The sequence below is a fragment of the Plectropomus leopardus genome, chromosome 3 (genome assembly GCF_026936395.1).
Source record: "Plectropomus leopardus strain MGB_pleo_1.0 chromosome 3, ASM2693639v1, whole genome shotgun sequence".
In the NCBI taxonomy this organism is placed as follows: Eukaryota; Metazoa; Chordata; class Actinopteri; order Perciformes; family Serranidae; genus Plectropomus; species Plectropomus leopardus.
Genome location: NC_142178.1, coordinates 24,040,195 through 24,062,333, shown reverse-complemented (window position 1 = coordinate 24,062,333; position 22,139 = coordinate 24,040,195). Strand labels below are relative to the sequence as shown.

At 39.9% G+C, this 22,139-nt stretch overlaps 1 protein-coding gene across 8 annotated transcripts in view; it reads right to left on the bottom strand.

The window, feature by feature from the left end:
* Positions 1–22,139, bottom strand: part of inpp4b (inositol polyphosphate-4-phosphatase type II B) — a 170,936-nt gene that overhangs the window by 67,940 nt on the left and 80,857 nt on the right. For all 8 annotated transcript variants that reach the window (XM_042484477.2, XM_088075915.1, XM_088075917.1 and 5 more), the window contains 3 exons: positions 9,184–9,295; positions 4,805–4,874; positions 286–433 (listed from right to left, as the gene is read on the bottom strand). In XM_042484477.2, coding sequence (XP_042340411.1) covers positions 286–433; positions 4,805–4,874; positions 9,184–9,295 — 330 coding nt within the window. The remainder of the gene's footprint in view (positions 1–285; positions 434–4,804; positions 4,875–9,183; positions 9,296–22,139) is intronic.

Genomic DNA, 22,139 nt, shown 5'->3' with positions numbered 1-22,139 from the left:
ATTGGAGCTTCTTTTGAAGTGTTAAGCAGACCTGAATAATTCACTCCTCTCCAAATATAGGCCAAACTTTTAAACAATCATTTACATCAGTGAACTGGGTCGGGACAGTGGTCTAGAAACACACCTACTGTACACATAATGAGGTAACACCTGATATGAGTTTTACTTTGAACTTTCGCTTGTTCTCCATTGGCTGGTTAGTCAGAGGAAATTAGCGAGCTGATGCAATGAGAAAGCTGGCAGTGACATCCACAGGATCAACGATAGGATTTCAGAGTGTCTTACCTGCTCATGTCCTCCTGAATATACAGTGAGAGCAGCTGTTTGGGGATGCTAAAGGACAATGTGCACTCCTCCATTTGTTCCCGCACGAGCATCCACTTGCTGTCCACTGTTTGAAATCTGTACACCTTGCATATCGGGTTCTTGAACACTGAGAGAGGGAGACAAAGAGAGCGAAGAAAGGTATATTGAACTATCTGACACAGCAGAAAATACTTTCTCATCAAAGATAATTCTAACTTTTAAATTTTCACAAAGGGAAAACAGAAGATCTAAACCAACTTTGACAGCTGGCCCCCTCAAGGACGCTACAGACAAACTCTTCAAAAGTCACATGAGGTATGAAGCACAAATTAAATTCTATAATCAATAACTGTGTCTGCCATAGATAAGCTCTTTCTCATCTTCCAAGGCCTTCTCTTTCTCTCTTTCTACTTCAGTGGCAGCACAGAAGACTAGAATACTGACTGAAATATTGAGACCTTGTCCTCTTAATCTTTGCCTTATTATTTCCTCCATTTCCATTTTAATTGCTTGTTTATTGTACAACAGTCGAGCAGAGAGAGTTGACTCACTCTGAAACTTTGCCTGCTTACCCCACCACCCAGCTCTCCCATTAAAACCTATTCAGATTCAGCCCCATCTTCTTCATTTTTGCAGAGAGCGGCTAATAGCAGCAATCGAAGGCTGGAAACGAAAAACAGCTCTAATGCTCTTATCTGCATGCTGGCAGCAGAGGGCAAGAAAGCTGTGTGCCTTGAACAGTGTTTACCACTCCTTTTCGTTTCCAGAGCTGCAGTCATAAAGGAAGTCACTCAATAAGTCGGAGCTGAAGCACCCGGGGTGAAGCGTTGACAATCTCGCTCTAGGCAGTCAAACATGCATGGCACCAGTAAAACGTTTTTGCTTGGATTCGAAAGCAGCAGCCACACTTCTGCTCCTGCTGACAGCACAGAGAGCACTCCCCCTTCCAAACCCTTCATACTGCACTGTACCCTGATCTGGCCTCAGATTGTCCTTTTCCCAAAGTCATCTGTCTAAGTGCCCAAGCCATTAATCCTGGTGGTGCTACGTCATTTGTCCTCGAGTCTTTAAGTTCAGTGATGCCCTTCAATGCAGATGGGTTCAAGAATGTGCACTACAGTGAGAGTTCTTATGTTATAAGGGGATTTTAATGTAAGATGCAATGTCATCATGAAGTGTGCTGGCTGGTTTCCATGTGAATTTTGGCCATCTATTTCAAAGCAAAACAAAAAACTGTCTTGTAGAGAGTAAAAAAAAACATGCCAACAACACAAATGTGAAGTGTCTTTCATTGGTTTTCAATGTATTAACAATTTCTTATCATAACAAGCCATCGTGCTCTCAGCTATGTCTCTCCAGGTGCCGCCCTCCTTCGCCTTGCAGCTGCAGTAGTTGATTGTATGCGGCTGATGTCAATCATTTATCAGGGCCTGGAGGTTTAAAAGACTAGCAGAGATGAGCAGACGGGGCCACTGGGCCAGTCTGCAGCAGTCAGGCTGTGGGTGTTTGTTGTAGATCTGCCTACTTATATTTCAGTTGCTTGACAGAGTTAGTGTTTTAATCCCTGTATGCTTTAATAGTTAATTTGTGGATTTTACTGTGTAACTAGTGCCACTGCCTTCTTTTGGTAAGGAAGTTGTTTTCAGTTGGTGTCCTTAAGCCTTTTGTAATCATCTTATTTTCTCATTGTTTATTGCTCAGTGCTTATATTTCAGTTTCCCTTGATTCTTTTTTATTGATACTCCTCTCATCCCCTGGGCTTCTCTGGGAAAGTCGCATTCTAGTATCAGCTAAGATTTTTGCATGCTGGCAGTGTATTTTTCTCTTTGCTTTCTTTCACTGAATCCATCTAAAATAAAAGCAATGACTGTACAAACAAAAACTGTCCGTGTAACCAAAGCTTGATATACAGTAGCCTATCTCTCTGTGCAATAGACCTCCATTACTGTCCAAAAAAACACATCAGTGGGTGACATATTTCTCAATTAAAAGTTCAGAGTGTAGGATTTAGTGGCATCTAGCTGTGTATTGCTGTGTGTGTTGCAAAACTGAAACGTCTCCTGTGTGCCTAGCTTGTCGGAGAACTATTCTGGTCAATGCAAAAATGTGACTGAAAAGGTAAACTGCTCTAACTACAGCCAGTGTTGGATTGTCTATTCTAGATTACTGCAAAAACAACATGGCGTACTCTGTAGTCGAGGTCCAGCTCCGTGTATGTAGATATAAACAGCTCATTTTAAGGTAATGAAAACACAACAAATATAAGTTTCAGGTGATTACAAGCTAATGAAAACACAGATATGAATATCATTTTCTATTTCTGCTAATAGATAACCACTAAATCTGACATACTTTTATGATACACGCAGGCACTGCAGTTAATTGAGTCAATCTTACACAAAAAACGTTTTGATGCCTTAAAGATTCGCTAGCAGAGTAAATCCACAGCTGGAAATAGTCCCAAGATAACATTATTTACTCCTGATTCAGTGACTTTTGCTTAAAACTACAGCATCCAGCTATTTTAGAAAAGCCTTTTTTAAAAACATGAAACTCTATTTTTAATATTCACATCTTCAGTAGGAATGACTGGGCTTGTGGCCACAGATGTGGTTGAAGAAATGGAAAAGTACCGAAAGACTAATAATTTGTTTATTTGTTCATTTTGGTGGGTTCATTCACTGTATGAAAAATATAGTATGCCAAAGTTTTCTTTCAAAGGTGAACTTTGCAAAATTAGAGTAGAAAAACTAATAGCTATATACAGTAACCATGACGAGCCCCTTAGAAACAAGGCACCATCTGTTATGACATGGCTGATATTGAGAGACAGTGAGCCAAATTTCTTGAACATCCAAAGACACTTTTGACCTTCTGTGCAAAACGTGTTTCTTTCATGTTTGTTAACTACAAATACATGTTCCCCATCAAAACAAGAATATTTTGAAGAGATTTGGTAAAAGGGCTAATTTTATCTCAACTTGTTTTTGTCTGTTACATCGTAATATGCAAGAATAATGTGTGAATACACGGTAAACCCAGGTACAAGCAGACATTTAGAACTCTACTGAAGGATAATAACTGTAAGCCAAACAGACTGTAGAGAGGCTTATTATTATTTTTCTGTGCTGCTAAAGTTGATGTTGAAATTAATGATGATTAAGGTTAAGCCTGGCCCTGGAATCACCCCAGAAAGGATTCATAATTGCAACTAAATGAAATAGGATTTTCAGACAATGTTGGCATGGGGATTAGAGGAAGTGAAATGGATGACAAAAAATAAATGGGGAGAAAGGGACACATGGAGGGAAGAGGGTGAAGGCACAACCCTTAATCGAAAGAACGACAGTTGCTGACTTCCACCTCCATCAGAGAAGCAGATTAACCCCTGAACTCCCCCCTGCCACCACACTAATCTGACCACCAATCAGGCGCCTCTGTTTCCCTTCCCAACACCTCTTAAGAAAATGACTTCCCGAGCCGTGCTGTGCGTGGGCTCCACTCTCTCCCTGCTCTCTGCATGCTCATTTTGAAAGGTAATAAAAGTGGAAGACTAAATTGCATTACTCAATCTGGCGGGGTCTGCAGGGAGGGTATTGTTTTGACGGGCTGCAGATGTGCACCTGCAAACATGGCTGCAGTTCACAAGCTAATCACAGTAGAAACAGTAAGCGACAATGACAACATGAAAACAGGCGTGGTGCTGCTGGGGAGCTCAGGGAGGTGGTGGGAATCTGGATAAAAGAGAAAATGGATGTGCGGAACAAATGAATGCATAAGATGAAAAAAGGAAACTAGTTTCCCAAGTGTCCTCTGAGCAAGGGCTATGAAGTTTCAGCACAGCAGGAACTGTGACCTCTTCAAGTCTATTCTGCAGTCTCGTTCTGTGGATGATAATCGGGGTTCAGACTTCACCAGTGAACAAGGAAATACAGCAGGTGCTGCTGGATGGAGCAGTGAGTGACAACAACCCTGTCCACATGTTAGAGTACTGTCTGCAGTGGAAGCGCTCCCTAGATTTAAGGTCTAGGTACATCTTGGTAGGTGGTACTTTTGGTTCCAAACATATTATATTGATGCGGTTTGAGTGTACTAATGGAAGTATCTGTTTTGAGACACAGCACAAGACTTCTATTTAATAAAAGCAGGAAGATGATAAATTCTTTAACCAAACAGGATACCGCAGAGATCTTGTTAATGAAAAAGGTTAGCTCATGGTTAATTTCATATCAGTATTAAGGGACTTCAGAGTAACTAGCACAATGCTGCATTCCAATATCATTTAGGTGAATTATTTCAAACCTTCCTTTAAGGCCATTATTGGATGAGTTTCTGCAATTTTTCCTCCTCTGAAGAAGACTTTTTTTTTAAAATCCCAAATTAGAAAAAAAATATATATATATACTGGTAGGACAAAACATAAACTAGATTTCTTTTTTTTGCGTCTTAATTCAGCAATGTATGGTGAAATTACCAGTGTTCAGTGTATGAATCATACCTGGCCCTGTGAGAGGGTTATTTTCTCTGTCGATGCAGGCATGGGACGCAGACTCGCAAACCAAGGGATACTGGAGAGAAAAAGAACAGAAGGAGAAAAACACAATGAGAATACTAATATAATGATATGCTTTGATCATGACTATTATTTATGATGTACAATGGAGATGACCACACCCATATGCAAGTGTAGCCTGTGACCAATAATTAATCTCGCAGCTTAGTGACAGTTTAGGCATGAAAATCCATGGTTAGCTTTGTCACTCAGAAGCAATTTAACATTAGTGTCAAGCCTGCAGTCAGCAATGTTAATTTGGTTCGATCAAAGCTGGCTGGACAACAACCAAATTCAGTGGCTGACAGATTTTTTTAAATTGAAATGAAACATAAAACTCTAACTGTGCACACATTGTAGCTGTAAAAACAACTACTAATATAATGCATGAATGATTTAATGTGTGAAGTAATATATTTGTTTGTTTACTGCAATATTGCCATTTCGTTTCTTCTTCTGTATGCACGTCACAAACACTACATTTAAAGACTAGACCCATATGGAACCACACAGAGCAAACAGCTGCTGCTGCACTGCTGTCTTTTAGTTCACATTTTCAAGCACATTGCACATCTGCCTCCACTGCAATCAGTGATGTCCCAGCAGGTGACAGCTGAAGGAAAACACACTGCTGGGACTTCACTGACTGGATTGTGGGTTGGGGATTTATTACCTCCACTGCCATTTCAGTCTTTATCAACTCAACAAATTGTACTTTCATCCTCCGATAGTTCATTTCAAATGTGCATTGACATAATGTACAGAATACAACACATTCATCAAAGCAACACTCACAGCACAGTGTGCTGCTCGTACAGAAAAACCCCAGGTTACCAAAACAAATGGGATAATAACAAAACAATAGTTTCCTGTGCTCTGCATGTGCCCTGGATTTACCTCACTTTACCTAATACAGACGGGGTCACACAGCTTTAATCTTGCAATTACAATGCGTTACTTGGCAACAGACCCATTATCGTTAATGTGGTACTTTCAGTGAACCTACCAGGGAGGGGAAACTGTATGATATATAACAAATCTGTCCTTATACTACTGTATATATACTTTAATGGTGTAAGACTTTCCAAACTCAAGCCGTGTTTACAATATTTTCATGAATTAATGAACCACTATTTACCGTTTGCAAAACCCCACCCCCTTAGTTACCGTTACCATTTCACCCCCTTAGCTACCGTTTGATGCTTTCTCCCAGATGGCACTTATGAAGTTTACAATGTTGACAGATTTACTACCTTTGAAACAATGGGTTGTTGATTTCAGACAGAGGTAAATAAAAGCAGCATGTCATTTCTGGCTCCCAACTATTGATTTGAGTTGAAATAATAAGTGTTGCTGGCACATTTTATCAGCTAATTTTAGTTGCAAGAGTTTGAATAGTTTGAGTGATACCTTCATTTGGTGAAACTTTTGCAGTGGAGAGGGGAAAAATTTAAAAAAAAAAAAAAAAAAGGCAATTTTTAGAGTGTAAGTTGTTTCTCACAGTGCAAAATTATATATATATATATATTTAAATTTAACCTTTATTTAACCAGATAAGAAGCCCAGTGCAGTGTGATCAAGATCTCTTTTACAAGGGTGACCCGGCCAAGAGGTCAGCAGCACATGGTATGATGAACAAACAGGAAAAGGGTGGGGGGAATACTAGTTGAAATAGCAGGCCAATGACAGGCTCATACCCACGGTCTACAGCCGGTACCTGAAGGAACACTTCACACACAAAATGACCATTTGCAGAATAGTTACACCATGTTTTGTTGAAGCAAAACTATATCTAAACATTCTTTCACAAACTCTCACACAACTTGTGCATTTATCCAGTGCTATGCTCAGTACTTCTCAAACATGTATTTTAGCTAAAAACATAAAACTGAACTAAGAGACTCCAGTAAAAAACTTTTTTTTCCCAAAAAACATCTTTTGGAAGTACAGACCATTTGACTGGGTAAATGAGACTTGGATTATACTGCATGAGCTGTGTGAGTTTGTTAGTGTATGTTTTGATAAAGTTTTGTTGTTGTTTAACCCACATCCAAATCAATCAATACGTTTGCTGTTTTTCTCGGAGGCATGTGAGAAAAGCAAAGATTTGTTCTTTCTTCTCCATTCAAGGTAACATGGCATAACTAATTGCCACACAAATTGTCAATTTGCAGGTGAATTTTTCTTTAACCTGTAACTCCACAAACAATTGTAGTTAGTAAATTATGTTTTCCTGGGCTGTGAAAGTGGGGCTTGGTTACAGCTGTAGGTGGTAAGCTAGTAAACAAGACATCCAAACAATTTAAGCTTATGTTATTTATGTCCATCATTTCCACTTGTGACCCAGTGTGTTTTGTGAAGGCTAAAAAAGTAACAATTTTTGTGGCTTTACTATCTTATTGTGATGTCTGTTTTTAATGCTGCATAATTTGGTGCTATTAATTCTAAAACTGTCAAGTTAATTTAATAAATAGTGTACCCTGTACCCATGTGCACACTCTGCTTTTCATAAAGCTGAAATATGTCCATGTGTCTCTGCTAGGCCTTTGATGCTGAAAACCGTCAATGCCTCCTGATGCATTAAGTCTGGGGCTTCTCATCAAAGCAATACTGACAACTAACAATTTTTTTTTTGCTTGCTGTATGTCAGCTCTGCCCTGTCTGATGAACCACTTAACACAGCCAGACAGCCAAACCTGTCCCCAGAAAAAGGACTTTAATGACTGCTAGGAACAATCCATCACGTCCTCTAGCTTAGAAACTGATCCTGACTAAAATAGACACCAAGCCCAACACCCGTGCCCACACACACAGACTCCAAAATAAAATGATCCGCTGAGCAAAACAGACAGAAACAATCTGGAATTTTCAGTAAGCATGCGAGTAAGGTGTCTGATAATGAAAAGTATTAACACAGAGCCAGGGGCCACAGCTGTGAAAGGAGTCCCATTGTGATTGTGGGCAGCAGACAGCATGTGTTCAATGGCTCTTTGATGACTAAAATATGTAAAGAGATCAGATCAAAGGTGACTGGAGTCTCTTTCTTGTTTCGGCTGACTGTTTTTGAGGGGTCAGGGATATTCATGAGCAGCAGCCACTCAAGCAATGATGGAGAATGATCAAACAAGTGCCTCCAACACCCCTGACAGACACACACACATACACACACAGTACATTTAGGCAGCAAGGCACACACACTGCTAAGGTAAATTGAACAAGAACTTCCCCACAAGTGAGTCTTGAGTCTCAAGTGAGCCCTCCCTAATGTTTGTCATATCCCTTCCCTCTTTCCTCCCCTCATCTTCTACAACAGATACAACACACAAGGGGAAATGCGCTGTGACAACACACACCCACACCCACCCACCCACGCACACACAGGGCAACACATTCATCAAGGCGACATGGGCAGATTGTCAGTGACACTCTGGAGCCTAGCAGGGAACCTCCCTGCACCAGCAACAGGGGTGGGCAGAACCGAAAGTCAGTCAGCCATGTAGAAGCCCTTGGTCAATTATACAAGACAGTGATTCATACACACACACTCACACACACATATATACACAAATAAACACACACATATCCAGAGCAGCAAATCAAAGGCAGGCAGGGACTGCAAGTCTCTGTGCCGCCTTGCAGAGCTGTGCTGTGGTGAAAGAAAGTCTGAATGTTTCCCTTTACAGATCAGAAACATCATTAAAGCTCCCTCTTTGCTTTTTAATACCCGACTCTGGCTCTACAGCACACACTCGACAAATGTTTAACAAATATGGATCCATTAGGAAAGCACAGAGAATTAATTAATTAATCAGAGTACATACAACTTCATTTCTGGTGTGGTGGCATCCCATTCGGAAGACACAATCTCCGGTTTACTGTCAAACTCTGAAGGAGAATAGTCTTTCTTCCTCTTTCTCTCCCCTGATTCTGAGAGTCACTTCAGAGCCGAGTTAAGCGGTATGTATTGTATGAGATTAGAGTGGAGACGGGGGTTGCGGCGGCAAGAAAGCCACGTTCGAGAAGCATCTGCCACTTGGTCAGATGACTGCAGGACTCACTACACAATCCCACACAAACAGGGTCAAGTGTATGAATGTTGGGATGCCAATTTGTGTCTCTTTAATCTTTTCTATATATGACAGAGAGACAACGCAAATGTACACACAGACATTGCACACACGCACTCTCTAAATCCCCATTAGGGTTTACTGAAGTTTATTTAATCTCATTGGAGGACTTGAGCAGTGCCAGTCTAATCCTAGCATTAGCGCTAGGCATCTGGAGCATGGAGACTCCCACTTTGTGTCTTCATCCTGCTATTTTACCTTGTGTGACGGTATGTCGGTGGTGATGTGGTCTATGTCAACCTCCTCCATCTCCCCCATCTTAATACGGTTCACCACCACTGTTCCTGCTGTGCACACACCATCAGATGACCTGGAGGGAGACAGGAAGAGAGTTACAAAGCGTTAGCCACTTCATTTAATCTGTTAAATAAAAAGTCTGTTCTGCTAAATTATATTTTCCTCTAGCTACTACCCCTCCACGGGCCTGAAAAATATTCATCTCCAAGTTGGGCCCCCGTACTCTCCAAACCTAATGAGCTTATTTCCGAGCCTCGAACAGGTTGTGAAGTTATAAAACTGGAATCATAGATGCTTGCAATGCGGCGATTTCTTTTCCTGACAGATTTTGCTGAAGAGCATGCATGCAGAATAAAGCAGAGCCTGCCTCAGCGGGATGTTGATGGGGGTGAAGGAAGGAACATTTCATAGAAATGTTCAAATAGCCGTCTAATAAGCCAGGCTATGTGTCCTGACAGACACAAAATGGATACTAGAGTTTTCATATCAGGGAGCCTGACCAATTATGTTCCCAATCATGGAGCCATGATTAAGGAGCTGATAGAAAATCTATAGTATTGGCAGCAAGACAGATGCTCTCAAATGAAGAAAAATGGTCCCTGGGCATCGTGCAAGCAAGTCTGATCACCTAAGCAGACCCATCCCTAATGTGCTCAGTTCCACTCCAGCTGGAGAAAATATTGGATGTTGTGTGCCAGCCAGTGGTCTGGGGAGACAAGGGGGGAAGGATGACACACCCCTGACTGAGGGGGAGAGAACACAAGGAGGATGATGGAAGCAGAAAGGATGCTTTCAAGGCCGATCCATCTTGGTCACACACGAGGGAGAAAAATCTAATTGTGCACGAGGGAAAAGATGAAACACTGACGAGAGGTAGGGAGGAATGCAAGGGAACACAGAGGAGAAGGGCTGGGATTCCAACGAGGGAGATGGAGGGACAAGCTCTCAGCAGTGGGGCACTGGGAGCTTCAGTTAGCGCTTAATGTCTTGCAGCAGTCCCCGAGCAGAGAAAATAACATTGCTTGGTTTATAAATCTAATCATTGTCCCTTGCCAGACACCTGTCTCAGTGTTTACTCCTCTGCTCATCTTTCTGTTTCCCTCCATTCCTCATCATCTCTCTCTCCCGCCGTCTCTCCGTGCAACAAAGGACTGTAGCACGGTGAAAGAAAGTCACCCTGACTTTGAACAAACAGCATGTACTGACAGAGGCCCACACATAATCGAGGAAATGGAGATTAACATGCAACGCATTCGGTGATAGCCGTCCCTACCCAAACCTTTGGGGTTACAGTGGCCCTCCACTCTTTAGATTGCTCTGCCTCAATCCACTAATGAAACTCTCCATTTAAACAGACAGAGGAGGCTTTGTTAGAAGAAGATAATTGATTTATGCCTTTGAGAAATGGATTGTGATTCTTTGATTTGCGGCCAAACATAAACTCAGCACCTGTTCAAATACGATATTTATACATTATTGTCTGCGAGGAAAAGAACTCTTCAGCAGCTCATTTTAGAGATTTGATTTAGCTCCATCACCACATTGCTGGTTTACTGCACAAATTCTGCTAAAAATCCAGCATGGAAAAGGGCAGAGATGTTAACTTCCTGACAGAATGTCTGGTCTGCAGTGACACAAACTTTTCTTCTTTTGCATCCTTTTAGCATGCACATCAACTGACCCCGAATTAACTTTGAAGGTTCTGAGCAGAGCTGTGGATGAAAAAGAAGCCCGTCTACCATCACCATCACCCTCCCACATCCCTTCCTCCTCCACCCATCTCTTTCCGTCTGTTAGAGTTGGCAAGGAAACAAATCTGCAGACAGTACTTTGCCTGCGAGCCCATCTTCTTTATTTAAAAAAAAATCTAATTGGCCCAGGATCTCTTTTATGACAACACTTAATCAGATGGCTTTGTTAAAGTGACAAAAATAATGTACTTAAAATGGCTGCTAAAATTTTGGCACAGTTCAAAAAATAATTAGTTATCAGGGAAGTGCCTTACATTTAACACTTATTTTCTTTTGAAAGCCTCTCTTGCAATTTACAAACACATTTACCAATGTAGGAGCATGCAGTGTGATTCGTTTTAAATAGCTGATCTGTACTCTGCCAGTCTGATAGGCTTCTAATGTATGAGGCATAAGCGTTCAATGCCTATACACGGTTCTATACAGCAACTGTTCAAATGAGAGTCTATAAGTCGTCTGTATGAAATAAAAGTCTCCTACTGTATGTCAAATCATACATTCACTCCTTGTCAGGAAAAACAACATTCTTTGTTTATGGACAATTTCATAGAAGATATTATATTACATTATATTATCCACTAAGGATCCCAAAATAAAATTAAATGGTTCAGCTGGAACATTTCCTGCTAAAGTTCAATAAGTTATGAAGCTATGTCTAACCAATTTTATCCTTGAGATAAAAATATACAAGCTAGAAAACTTAATTTGCCCAAATAAACATCCACTGCACTGTCTCCTCAAAGCACAACGGGCAAATTATGAAGTGAAGTGACAGGCAGCGCCTTGTGAGAGTTTGTCTCTGAATTTAACTGTCTTTATTAACTGTCTGTCACACTGCAGTTTGTGGTCCAAAGACATCTGAAACTCTCACAATGAGGACAAATTTATTCTATTAAATGAGAAACAGATACCCACCAAGGTAAGACCCTTTAGAAAAATGTCTAACTTTGGCTTAAAATTCAAAATAGAAGCCAGTATGGTGAATTTTGGATTTGTAAGACAAACTAGTCAGAAATAAAACCACCATGCTTAGCAACCAAGGAAGAGAATTATTTCCCAGTTTGAGTAAACAGCCTTGCAGATGTGTTGCCATGTAGCAGAAACCTGAGCACCTTTGCATGCTTTCCATTATATCACAATTACTATTATTAACATATCTCCAATGACTATAAATACTATTATGACTACTGTTTGGCTATTAATAGGCAGACAGGATTGAAGGTTATTATTTGTGATTTTCTTGCTTGCTGAATTGAGCAGTGAAAATGTCTGGTGTTTAAACCCTGCATGGCAATATGGTTGCGTGTACAAAATTCAGAGATGTGACAGGGAATATATAGGAGCTGTTTTGTCTTCATCTGTAAATACAACCTGATTTTTGTTTTTCTGAAGAGAGTGGAATGGGTAAAGCTCTGTACATGATTACGATGATGAATATGTGCAGACCTTGAGAACAGTCAAATGGACAAAGACAGACAACTAGCACTGTCAAAGCGGCCGAGCAAGTGCTTTCTTTCTGCAGTCTTGTGAACTTGAAGAAGGGAGGATTCACAGAGAGATGCCAAAGGAAGGACAATTATACTACATTTTCAATGGTCTGAGTGAACAGCCAGTGGGTTGGGAAAGTTCATCAAAAAACTTCAAAGCAGGACTACTTCTGTGGCCGTCTTCTGTGGCTGTCCTCTGTGGCGATTTCCCCTGTGGGAAGCCTCACAGAGTAAAACACCTGACAGCCACAGAAACTAACCAAAACACCACTGGCTTTTCCCCTCACATGGGCTTTTTCTTCAACTGTAGGAAATTAAAAATACACAACAGGACCTGGAAACACTGTGTTACTTTTTGCTCTGGATTTTGCCCACAGAGGATTTGGTTTAGGAGTCCTTCAGGACACCTTAAAACTGTACGTTGCCTGTAGAATCGGAGTGGTCAGAGAAAATTAATAGGATTTGTCACAGGCAACAAGAATGCTCCAGCCTTGAAGTGCAGCGGTGGAAGTGTAGATGGGATTCTTGACCTATATAAAGCTGGATGGGTGGGCTAAATATAGCACTGGCTAGTTTTCACTGAGGACAGATGTTAGGACACAGGACTGCAATAATGGGGAATGCCAGCTTTAGAAAGTGATACTGAGGGTCCTGATTTTCTTTGGGGATGAATGGCATTATGCTGTGACTCAGCAGTAGTTGCACATTTTGCAACTGGAGGACTGACTCAATCAATGAAACTACACTGGAAGCATTGTTCATAGAGCTGACCAGAATCACCAGGGGACCCTAAACTGAGCACACACTCTCTGGCTTGTCTAGACCAATTGAAGTATACTCCCCAAGAAAAAACTGCCCTGGTTTCCTCCTGATGAAAGAGTCTTCCACAAAAATATACATATATTCAGTCTGAATATAAAATCAGTGCAAAACAAGCTGTGTATCTTGTATTAAGGTTTCATAGAAAAAAAATCTGGTGCTTAAATTAAGTAAATCTTAGCAGCAAAGGCATCCTCAGGATTTTTTTTTTTTTATGTTTTTATGTTTAGGTTGAGCACGCATCACATTTTCAATCAAACAGATGCTGTTTTATCGAGAACACACCAGTGTGTTCAATCAGTGTGTTGCAACATGCAAATTTATACAATGTGAGAAATCGGTGTGTCTGCTGCAATACATCTGTAATAAGCAGAGTGTGAGCTATGCTGGGGCAAGATGCATACTTGCACAAGATTTGTGAGTTTTAACGCATCCTATTTGTTCCAGTCCCATCACACACACTTCTGTATTCTTGCGTGACGAGAAGTGTCTTCACACTACATTTACTTTTATGTTACTGCTTAACCAGTGTCAGAAACAGTCTGGGATAAGCTGTTTTCACAGAAGAAGCAAGGTGGAAAAAACTATCAAGAAAGGATGCTATTTCTTTAACCAATCACATCAAGCCAGGCAGGGGCTCAGGTGGTTGATGACTACTGTGTGCGCTGTTTATATGTTTCATAGAATTTCAAGACAGTCACAGACCGGGGAGACGATGAGAAAGCTATTGATGTCGGAAGAGAACACCGAAAACTCAATGAGAAAATCCCTTTTGCTACATTAATATACAGGCTGCTGTGGCAAAGAGAAGCTAATACTTCTGGATAGTAAATTTGGAGAAAAATGTATGAATATTCCACCATAAACATGAAAAAATAGCGTATGTTTCCATTCCTTTTAAACATTTTAAAGCTATAATGAACCCTGGTCCTGATAACATTTGTAGTCGTATGCTGCTCCGCTGTGCTGCCCTAATTTTAATACATCAATCTGTCAGCATGTCAGCAAAGGATCCTTTATCTTTGGGAACATGAATCTATAATAGCTCCCACAGCTACCTGAGTGACTACAGGCCTGTAGGCTTGACCTCACTCATGATGAAGTCACTTGAAAACTTGACTAAAAAGGAACTTCTGGATAGGACGGTGCGTCATCTCCACCTGTAAAGATTTGCATATCAAACCACCAAGGGGATTCAGGATGCAGCTATCACTCTGCTCAACCTCATTTACAAGCACATGGAGCAGTAACAACCATGCCAGACTGTTCGTAGACTTCTCATCAGCTTTTGCAACCCAAATGCCAGAAAAAATGTTGGCACTGTATGTACTGTATGTTTCAAAAACACTGTGGCTAACGCTGTGTGGGTAGTTAGAAAAGTTAGTAAGTAATCAATTTTGTTTTGCTAAAGGTCTTTTTATGGGTATGTTAAGTCCTAAAAATACAATAAATCCCAGATGCAATTAAAATATACAATACCGCCCCCACCCATGTCCCTGCTTCAACAGAGCACCATCCCCACTCTACTGATCAGCAATCAAACAAAATTAACCACACACAATTTAAAAGTACATATAAACAAATTCAATGTGACAAAAATCAAAGGTCAAACAAAACAAAATAAAATAAAAAGTGCAAAAAAAATCATTACAAACAATACAATTAGAAAAGTAAGCTATACATAATATGGTGTCAGTATTACAAGACTGCGATATAAATAGTGTCTGTTGGACATAAATAGTGTCTGTCTGGTGCACACCGTCCTGTACCATTAGATGAAGACAATAAAAGCATATGATTATGGTTAAGAGGCACAAAACCTAGCAGGAAATGCAGCGATGTCTAGGTAAAAAACAACTGATTTTTGTGGCACTAGTTCTGTCAATGGGATGTTACAAAACACTCATGTTTAGAGACTGAAAAGCCAATGGAAAACAGCCAAACTTACTAAAACCCACTGGTTTTGTTTTGTTGGTAACAAACAGCAGTGGTTTGCAACGTGGCAGGTTTCCCCTCCACCTTCCGACAAAAAAGTCAGCTTATATGTTACGTCACTTTAGAAATACGGATATGACACATTTAAATGTAATGTATTTGTGTTTGGAGAAACTTACAATGCCAACATTTTTTCTGGCAACTGAGCTGGCTTTTAACACAGCTTCACCTGCTGGTGCAGAGGCTGACTGAGCATTTTGGATTAGACACTAATATTGTTGGCTGGATCGTGGATTTTCTCACCAACTGATCTCAGGGAGTGAGAATGAATGGACATTTCTCTGGACTAACTTCAACATTTATTGGCTCTCCCGGCGGCTGTGTCCTCTCTCCTCTCCTATACATCCTGTACGGTAACAACTGCCACAGTGAGTTTGAAAACCACTACATTTTGACGTTTGCAGTTGATATGGTCATAGTGAGCCTGCTGAAGGAGGATATGTTACACAGTCCTGTCACAAATAATTTTTCTGACAGTGTCAAGGAGCCTTTTTGGAATTAAATGTTACCAAGGATATGTGTATTGATTTTAAACATTATCACTCCAATGTCAGCACTACACTGAATGGCCAAGAAATAGAAACTGTTGAATTGTACAAGTAATTGGGAATTATGATCAATCATAAGCTGAGCTTTGATTCAAACTTTAAAATGCTGAGTATAAAAAGCCAGCAGCGCCTTTTTTGTTAGAGGAAGCTGGTTAAGTTTGATGTTTGCAGGCCCCTGGTAACTTTATTATAAACACCTCAATAAAGGAAACGTTTATTTTTTCCTTTATCTGTTATGGTTCTTTCAAGGCAAGACAGAAAAATGCACATGGTAAACACAATGTGGGCAAGGTGTGTAGCAGTCTTACAGTTAATCAAAGGAAGAATTTGAATGTTTCGTATAACACAGTTGTTAAAGGAAGCAGGATCTATCCAGTGTGTCAGCACAGAGTTTCAAACCTTGCCTTCTGGTTCCCGCTTTAAATAGCAAGATACAGATACAAACTCTTTCATAAATGCTGCCACTTCACTGCTCAACTCCAACAGATAAAGGTAATAATAGCTTGACCACCCAACTATGCTTTTAATATGGTAAATGGACAACATTTATGCAGCACTTTTCTAGTCTTGGTGACTCTTCAAAGTGCTTTACAACAAAGCACCATTCATCCATTCACGAACACATTCACACAGTGGTGGCTGAGGCTCATCACACTAACATTCAGTTGCACTCAAAGGAGTTCAGTATCTTACCCGAGGACACCTCAACATGTAGACTGCATGGACCAGGGATCAAACCAACAACCATTTGATTAGCAGAGGACCGCTCTACCGCTCTACCTTTTTACTTCTTATCACGTGTTGTGTTTAATTGCTTTGTTTGTGTTTTTACTGTTTTCACTGCTGCAACCAGTTGCCCCTCTGGGGACAAGTAACGTTCTACTTGGCTTGACTTGATTACATTGCAGCTGTGAGCAGAAGGTACTGCATGTTAAATCTTAAAATCTTAATGTTCAAACGGGAATAAAACATATCAACAAGATGCTGTTTATTGTAGCTCATTATTGTCATCGGCCATGAGGAAAAGGAGAGCTAAAAAGAAATTGTCTCAACTGAATCCAACACCACAGAACACGTCTGGGGTCAGGATGTGGTTTAGGTAAGAATATGGCTAACCATGATACCACCAGTCATCGTGTTTACACGTGACAATATGAACTGTCTGACAAAGCTTGAAAGGTGAAGCTCTTTCAAAATACTGATATATTACTGCATTATCGTAAATTTCAGTAGAGTTTACACAGTTTTATTGTAACACTTCATGTTCCCTATTTGGATCCTATCTGTGAAATCTTCTTAAAACAAATCAGTACACTTGGATTCTTGTATATGAGCTCTAAATTTGATGAAACATTTGAAAATATTCATGTCATTTTATCCACATTCGTCCTTGTTATATAGTAACATGGGTTCTTTAGAGACAAATTAACAGCGTATATATTACATATTTCTTTTATATCACCCAAGTTATCAGTGTAATATTATAGGAACTCCCTGTCAGTTGTCTATCCCAGGTTCAGAAGGAATAAATGAAAATCTGATTTCGTGTCTGGTCACCCACATAACCTGTCCCTTAAAGGATTATTCAGACACAGAAACAACAAAGCAGACATACTGGCATGTTAACCCACCAACATCCGACAGTTTTATATTTTAAACAAGGCTCCACGGGACATTCAGTGTGACAGCAGCACCCACGTCATATAGTAAACATGCTAGCGGTGGTAACAACAGATCACAAATGCGCAACAACATTTTTGCCAACAGTAAATATCAAACAAAAGACTGTATCGCATTAACTTGCTTTGAGCTGTAAATTCACCACTTCTGCACCTTACAGTATGCTCTCTCTCTCCCTCTGTGCAGCTCTTGCACCAGCTGGATGCCTTCTCACGAGACTGAAGGAGCGAGGTGCGGCTTGTCATTAGTTTGCTGCACGTAAGTCTGGACATATATATATGTGTGTGTGTAAATTTGCAGGCATATTCATGCATGAGAGAGTTGCTGTGTATGTTTTTTTTTTAATGAAAATGAGTTATGACCTTAAATACACGGTAAATAAATTATTTATTTAGTGAATTGTTGTTGTGTGTTGTAAGATAATTTGCTATGCTCATAATGCACTGTACATAGTGCCACCATTTTCCATTCAATTTTCAATTAAAAAATGATTTGGTTGTTGAAAAATGTGATTAAGAATTTAAAATGGCTTTTATAATATATGCAATATTTTTTCAGTGTGTTTTACCTTTGAAATAAATTGTGCTCAGTTTTGACATTTGTGGGTGTTTTTTTTTACTGAGAGACAAGTTGAGAATTCTAAGTTCTGTTTAAGCATAAGGGAAATCTGTCGTTAGAGATATTCCTTGTAATATGTGGGAGATGGATAGTAAAAGGGTCAGTATTGCAAAATCTACCTAGACAGGGTTTAGCAGGAATGCAAAGCGTGTCCTCCATTTCCATGCTTTAGAGAGATATTCAGAAAATGAAAAAAACATCATCGAAAAGGTGTTCCCTTTCAAATCAAAATCCGAAACCAGTGTTACTGCACTTGTCAAAATATTTACACACAAACTGGGATTGACACAGCCAGCTCGATGGTATGTGTCGGTGAGAAAAATTGAGAAGACACACTGCTGTGGTTTTATTGGCTGTTACCGCCACGAAGAGCCCTTTAAATTAATGTACATGACAGTTGTTATGTGCCAAATGATTTAAGTTCAATTTAAGGCCAGATATGCTGTATGAATTGGATAAGGGAGATAATTACAGTGTTTAATTCCTCACCTCACCCAACCAACACACACACACACACACACACACACACACACACACACACACACACACACACACACACACACACACACACACATTATCTTTTGTCTGCTTCCAATAACCTCAGCTACATATAATGGTTCTTATTATTACTGTAGCACAATCCATTGTAAAGCTGTTTTGGTTTTTGGAGATCAAAAGGTGCAAACTTGTTCTCAACTCTTTGCATGCGGTTGTGTGCATACGTCTCTGACGTTGAAGACTGCTGGCATTCATTCAGTGTGAAGTCATTGAAAAGCTAAGTGCAGATCAATGACAATTGAATGAGTGTGGGCAGAGTCGACGTTTGAGAGAGAGAGAGAGAGAGCAGGTGGTGCAGTGACACAGAGCGCTCTGTATGCTCCAACAATGATGGACCCAGACCTTCATCATCACTTACTCATTGAATATTACATTGTCGACACTTAAGCGGTAGAGGGTCAATCTAAGCTAGCAAACTGCGTTGCAAAACACAAAAAAAACATAAAAACCATTTTCACACATTCATGCCATTCCTAAAAACTGAAGAGAAAATCAGCCTGTTTCAAGAGTAATGACTCAATAACAGAGAGAGAGAGCGGGTAGATGCTCCCATAGAAAGCCACCAAAGCAGAATAATTATTTTTCAACAAACTGCAATAGAGCAGACAAAACAGAGTCTCCTTTCATCTCTGTCAAACTGATGGTTTTGTTCTGTAATTGCTGGTGAATAAGAAGCCAACCAACAGTATCTAGACCGCCACTGATTCAGACAAGCATGCACTTACTGGAGAATGGGAAAAAAGTGTTAGTGACTGTATCAATTATGTGCACTTTTTTCCTTTCTAGGTTTAAGGTAAAAACCCTTGGCTTTATAAGAAAATGTTATGAAAATTAACAACATTTTGGGAAGTACTTATTTGCTTTCTTGGTGAGACTTAGATGGGGAGTTTGACACCACTCTCATGGTGATTACACAAAGAATGGAAATTGGGGGAACAGCTAACCTAGCTCTGTCCAAAGGCAACAAAATTCGCTTATCAGCACCTTTAAGCACCTCCGGCTGCTGGCATCGATAGAGCTCCATAAAAACATGAGACACACAGATGTGGCATGTAATTGTTAGGTGACTGTTACCTGGAAAGCAGCAACAGGGTTGTGTCAGGATGATCTATGTCATGGTCCCGCAAACAATAAGGAATTCCTCAGGGGAGGAAGCACTAACAAGCCTTTGTCAGTGTTCCCATACAGCTTTCATCGGGAGACTGAAGGGAAAACTGCATGCAAACAACTCTATGTGTATGTATTTGTGTGTTAGAGAGGAAGCAGATGGAAGGTGAGAGCTACTGTTACTGGCAGTGTTGTTGCTGCAGTGTGGTGCCTCACACTCTTAAAAAAAGGATTGTTGGCTGTATAAAGGCTGATGATGATTGTTCTAAAACAATTCATTCATTTGTTCATGTTTCAAAACCGCTTCATTGATTCAGGGTCGCAGGGAGGTTGGAGCCTATCCCAGCTGACATTGTGCGAGACCCGGGGTACACCCTGGAAAGGTCACTAGACTGTCACAGGGCAAGCTCATGTGGACAGTAAACCATTCACACTCACATTCACATCTACACCAATTAAAAGTGACTAAATAATACCTGCATGTTTTTGGACTTTAGGAGAAAGCTGGATATTCCACAGAAACCCTAACCTGACACAGAGAAAACATGCAAACTCCACATAAAAGGGTCCCATAGAAGGGCCCCTGCCAGCAGGCGGGTTTAAACACAGAACCCCCCTGCTTCAGTAAAACCCTTATCCAAAATTTCAGAACATCCAATCAGTCCAAATTTTTACCAAGCATCCTAAAATGAAAAAGAAATAATAATACTTCATCTATGGAAAAATAAATTTAAAAAATAAGGCCCACTTGCTCATTTATTGTTTTTGTTTTTATTTTACTTTCCACCATATAATAGGATTTTTATCATCAATCTTAAAGATATGGTTTGCCATTTTGTTAACCAGCTTTGTATCAAAATGTGGGTAGTACATGTGATGAACTATGTGAAACTGAACTGTGGAAGGACTTAACTTACTCTAGGGCTGTTGCTCAAACTGCAGATTGTACTGCAATACTACACAAATGGTAATGAAGCAGATCGAGAGAGAGACTTGCCCGTCTCTTTCTCAAACTCAGATCAAACTTAGATGAAACGGTCAAACTAAGCAGTGCTGATAAAAAAAACCCCAAGATTATGTGACTGAATTGCCTATTTCTGACCTAAAATGTTTTTAGAGACAAATTTTAAATTCATTTTAACACAAGATCATTTGTTACAAGCCGAATTGTTTTTGGCAAGAAACTTGCATTATGTCACCCACCAGGAGGAATATTTATTGGTCTAGTGTTGCACAGTGCATTCTGATAGTTGTGGATTTTTTTACCTCTTGAGCAGAAGCAAATGCCAAAGTCATTTTCCACTGTTTTTTCTGGTCATGTAGCACCAATTTCAAAAGTATTTGCATCTTTCTACTGCATAGACAACCCAGTTTTATCAAAAGTCCACCTTTCTAGCAGTGAAATACTTCTTTAATAATTTACGCACTAAAAAACTATTTCCAAGGTTACAAATGAGTTTTCATGCTTAACTTTCAAGCAAACAGGGATGAGAATTCGAAAAACGCCATGGATGAAATCATTAACGCCAAGAAACTCCATTTGCTGCAGACTGTGTGACACAACTGAAAGCACTGGAGGAAGCTGATGAGTGAACCTTGACTTCTATTGTTCTTTCATTTCCCAGTTCAAGAATGAACTTTCATTCTTAATAATATTTTTCCTTTGTCTTTTTCTGGTGGCAAGCAAACAGAAAAATTATATAGTGTGTCCTGAGTGAGAGTATTATTTTTTTCCAGGTTTTAGTAAAGAGAAAAAGCACAGCTGATGCTCCCCTTGTTCTCCCTCATCTCTATCTCTGCAGAGTTACGGTCCTTGTTTGCCCATGGCCGTTTAATTCAGCGTTGACTTTTTTTCAGTTTCCTCGCCTTTCTTGTGCAAACTGCAGCATAAATGAACAACTAAATTGTTATCAGTATATGTCCATTTTTTTTGGTACATTAGGCACGTATGTTAATTCATGCTCTCACAGGTTTCATGGAGTTGCTTAGCGACAACACTAATTGCGGTCTACCTCTTCCTCTGTGTATCGTTATGTGATGGGTGCTCCTTTAAGACCTTCAAGAATAATTAAGTCTGTATGTTGATAGAAATTAGTCCACGTGTTTCAGTTTTTCTATGCAATAGTCTTTTTGTGTGTTCTCTACTTAAATGACTTATTTACATATGAATACTCTAATGTGATCTTTCCACAGAAACAATGCATAGAAAGAAAAGAAAGAGACTGCAGGACTGAAATTCAATGAAGAATCTCTGTCTTCAAAAGTAATATATAAAATGGAAGTCTTCAGTAAATGTGTCAAGGACATGTTGATACCTGCTAATTTCCAAACAATTAATCAGCTCCTTATTAGAA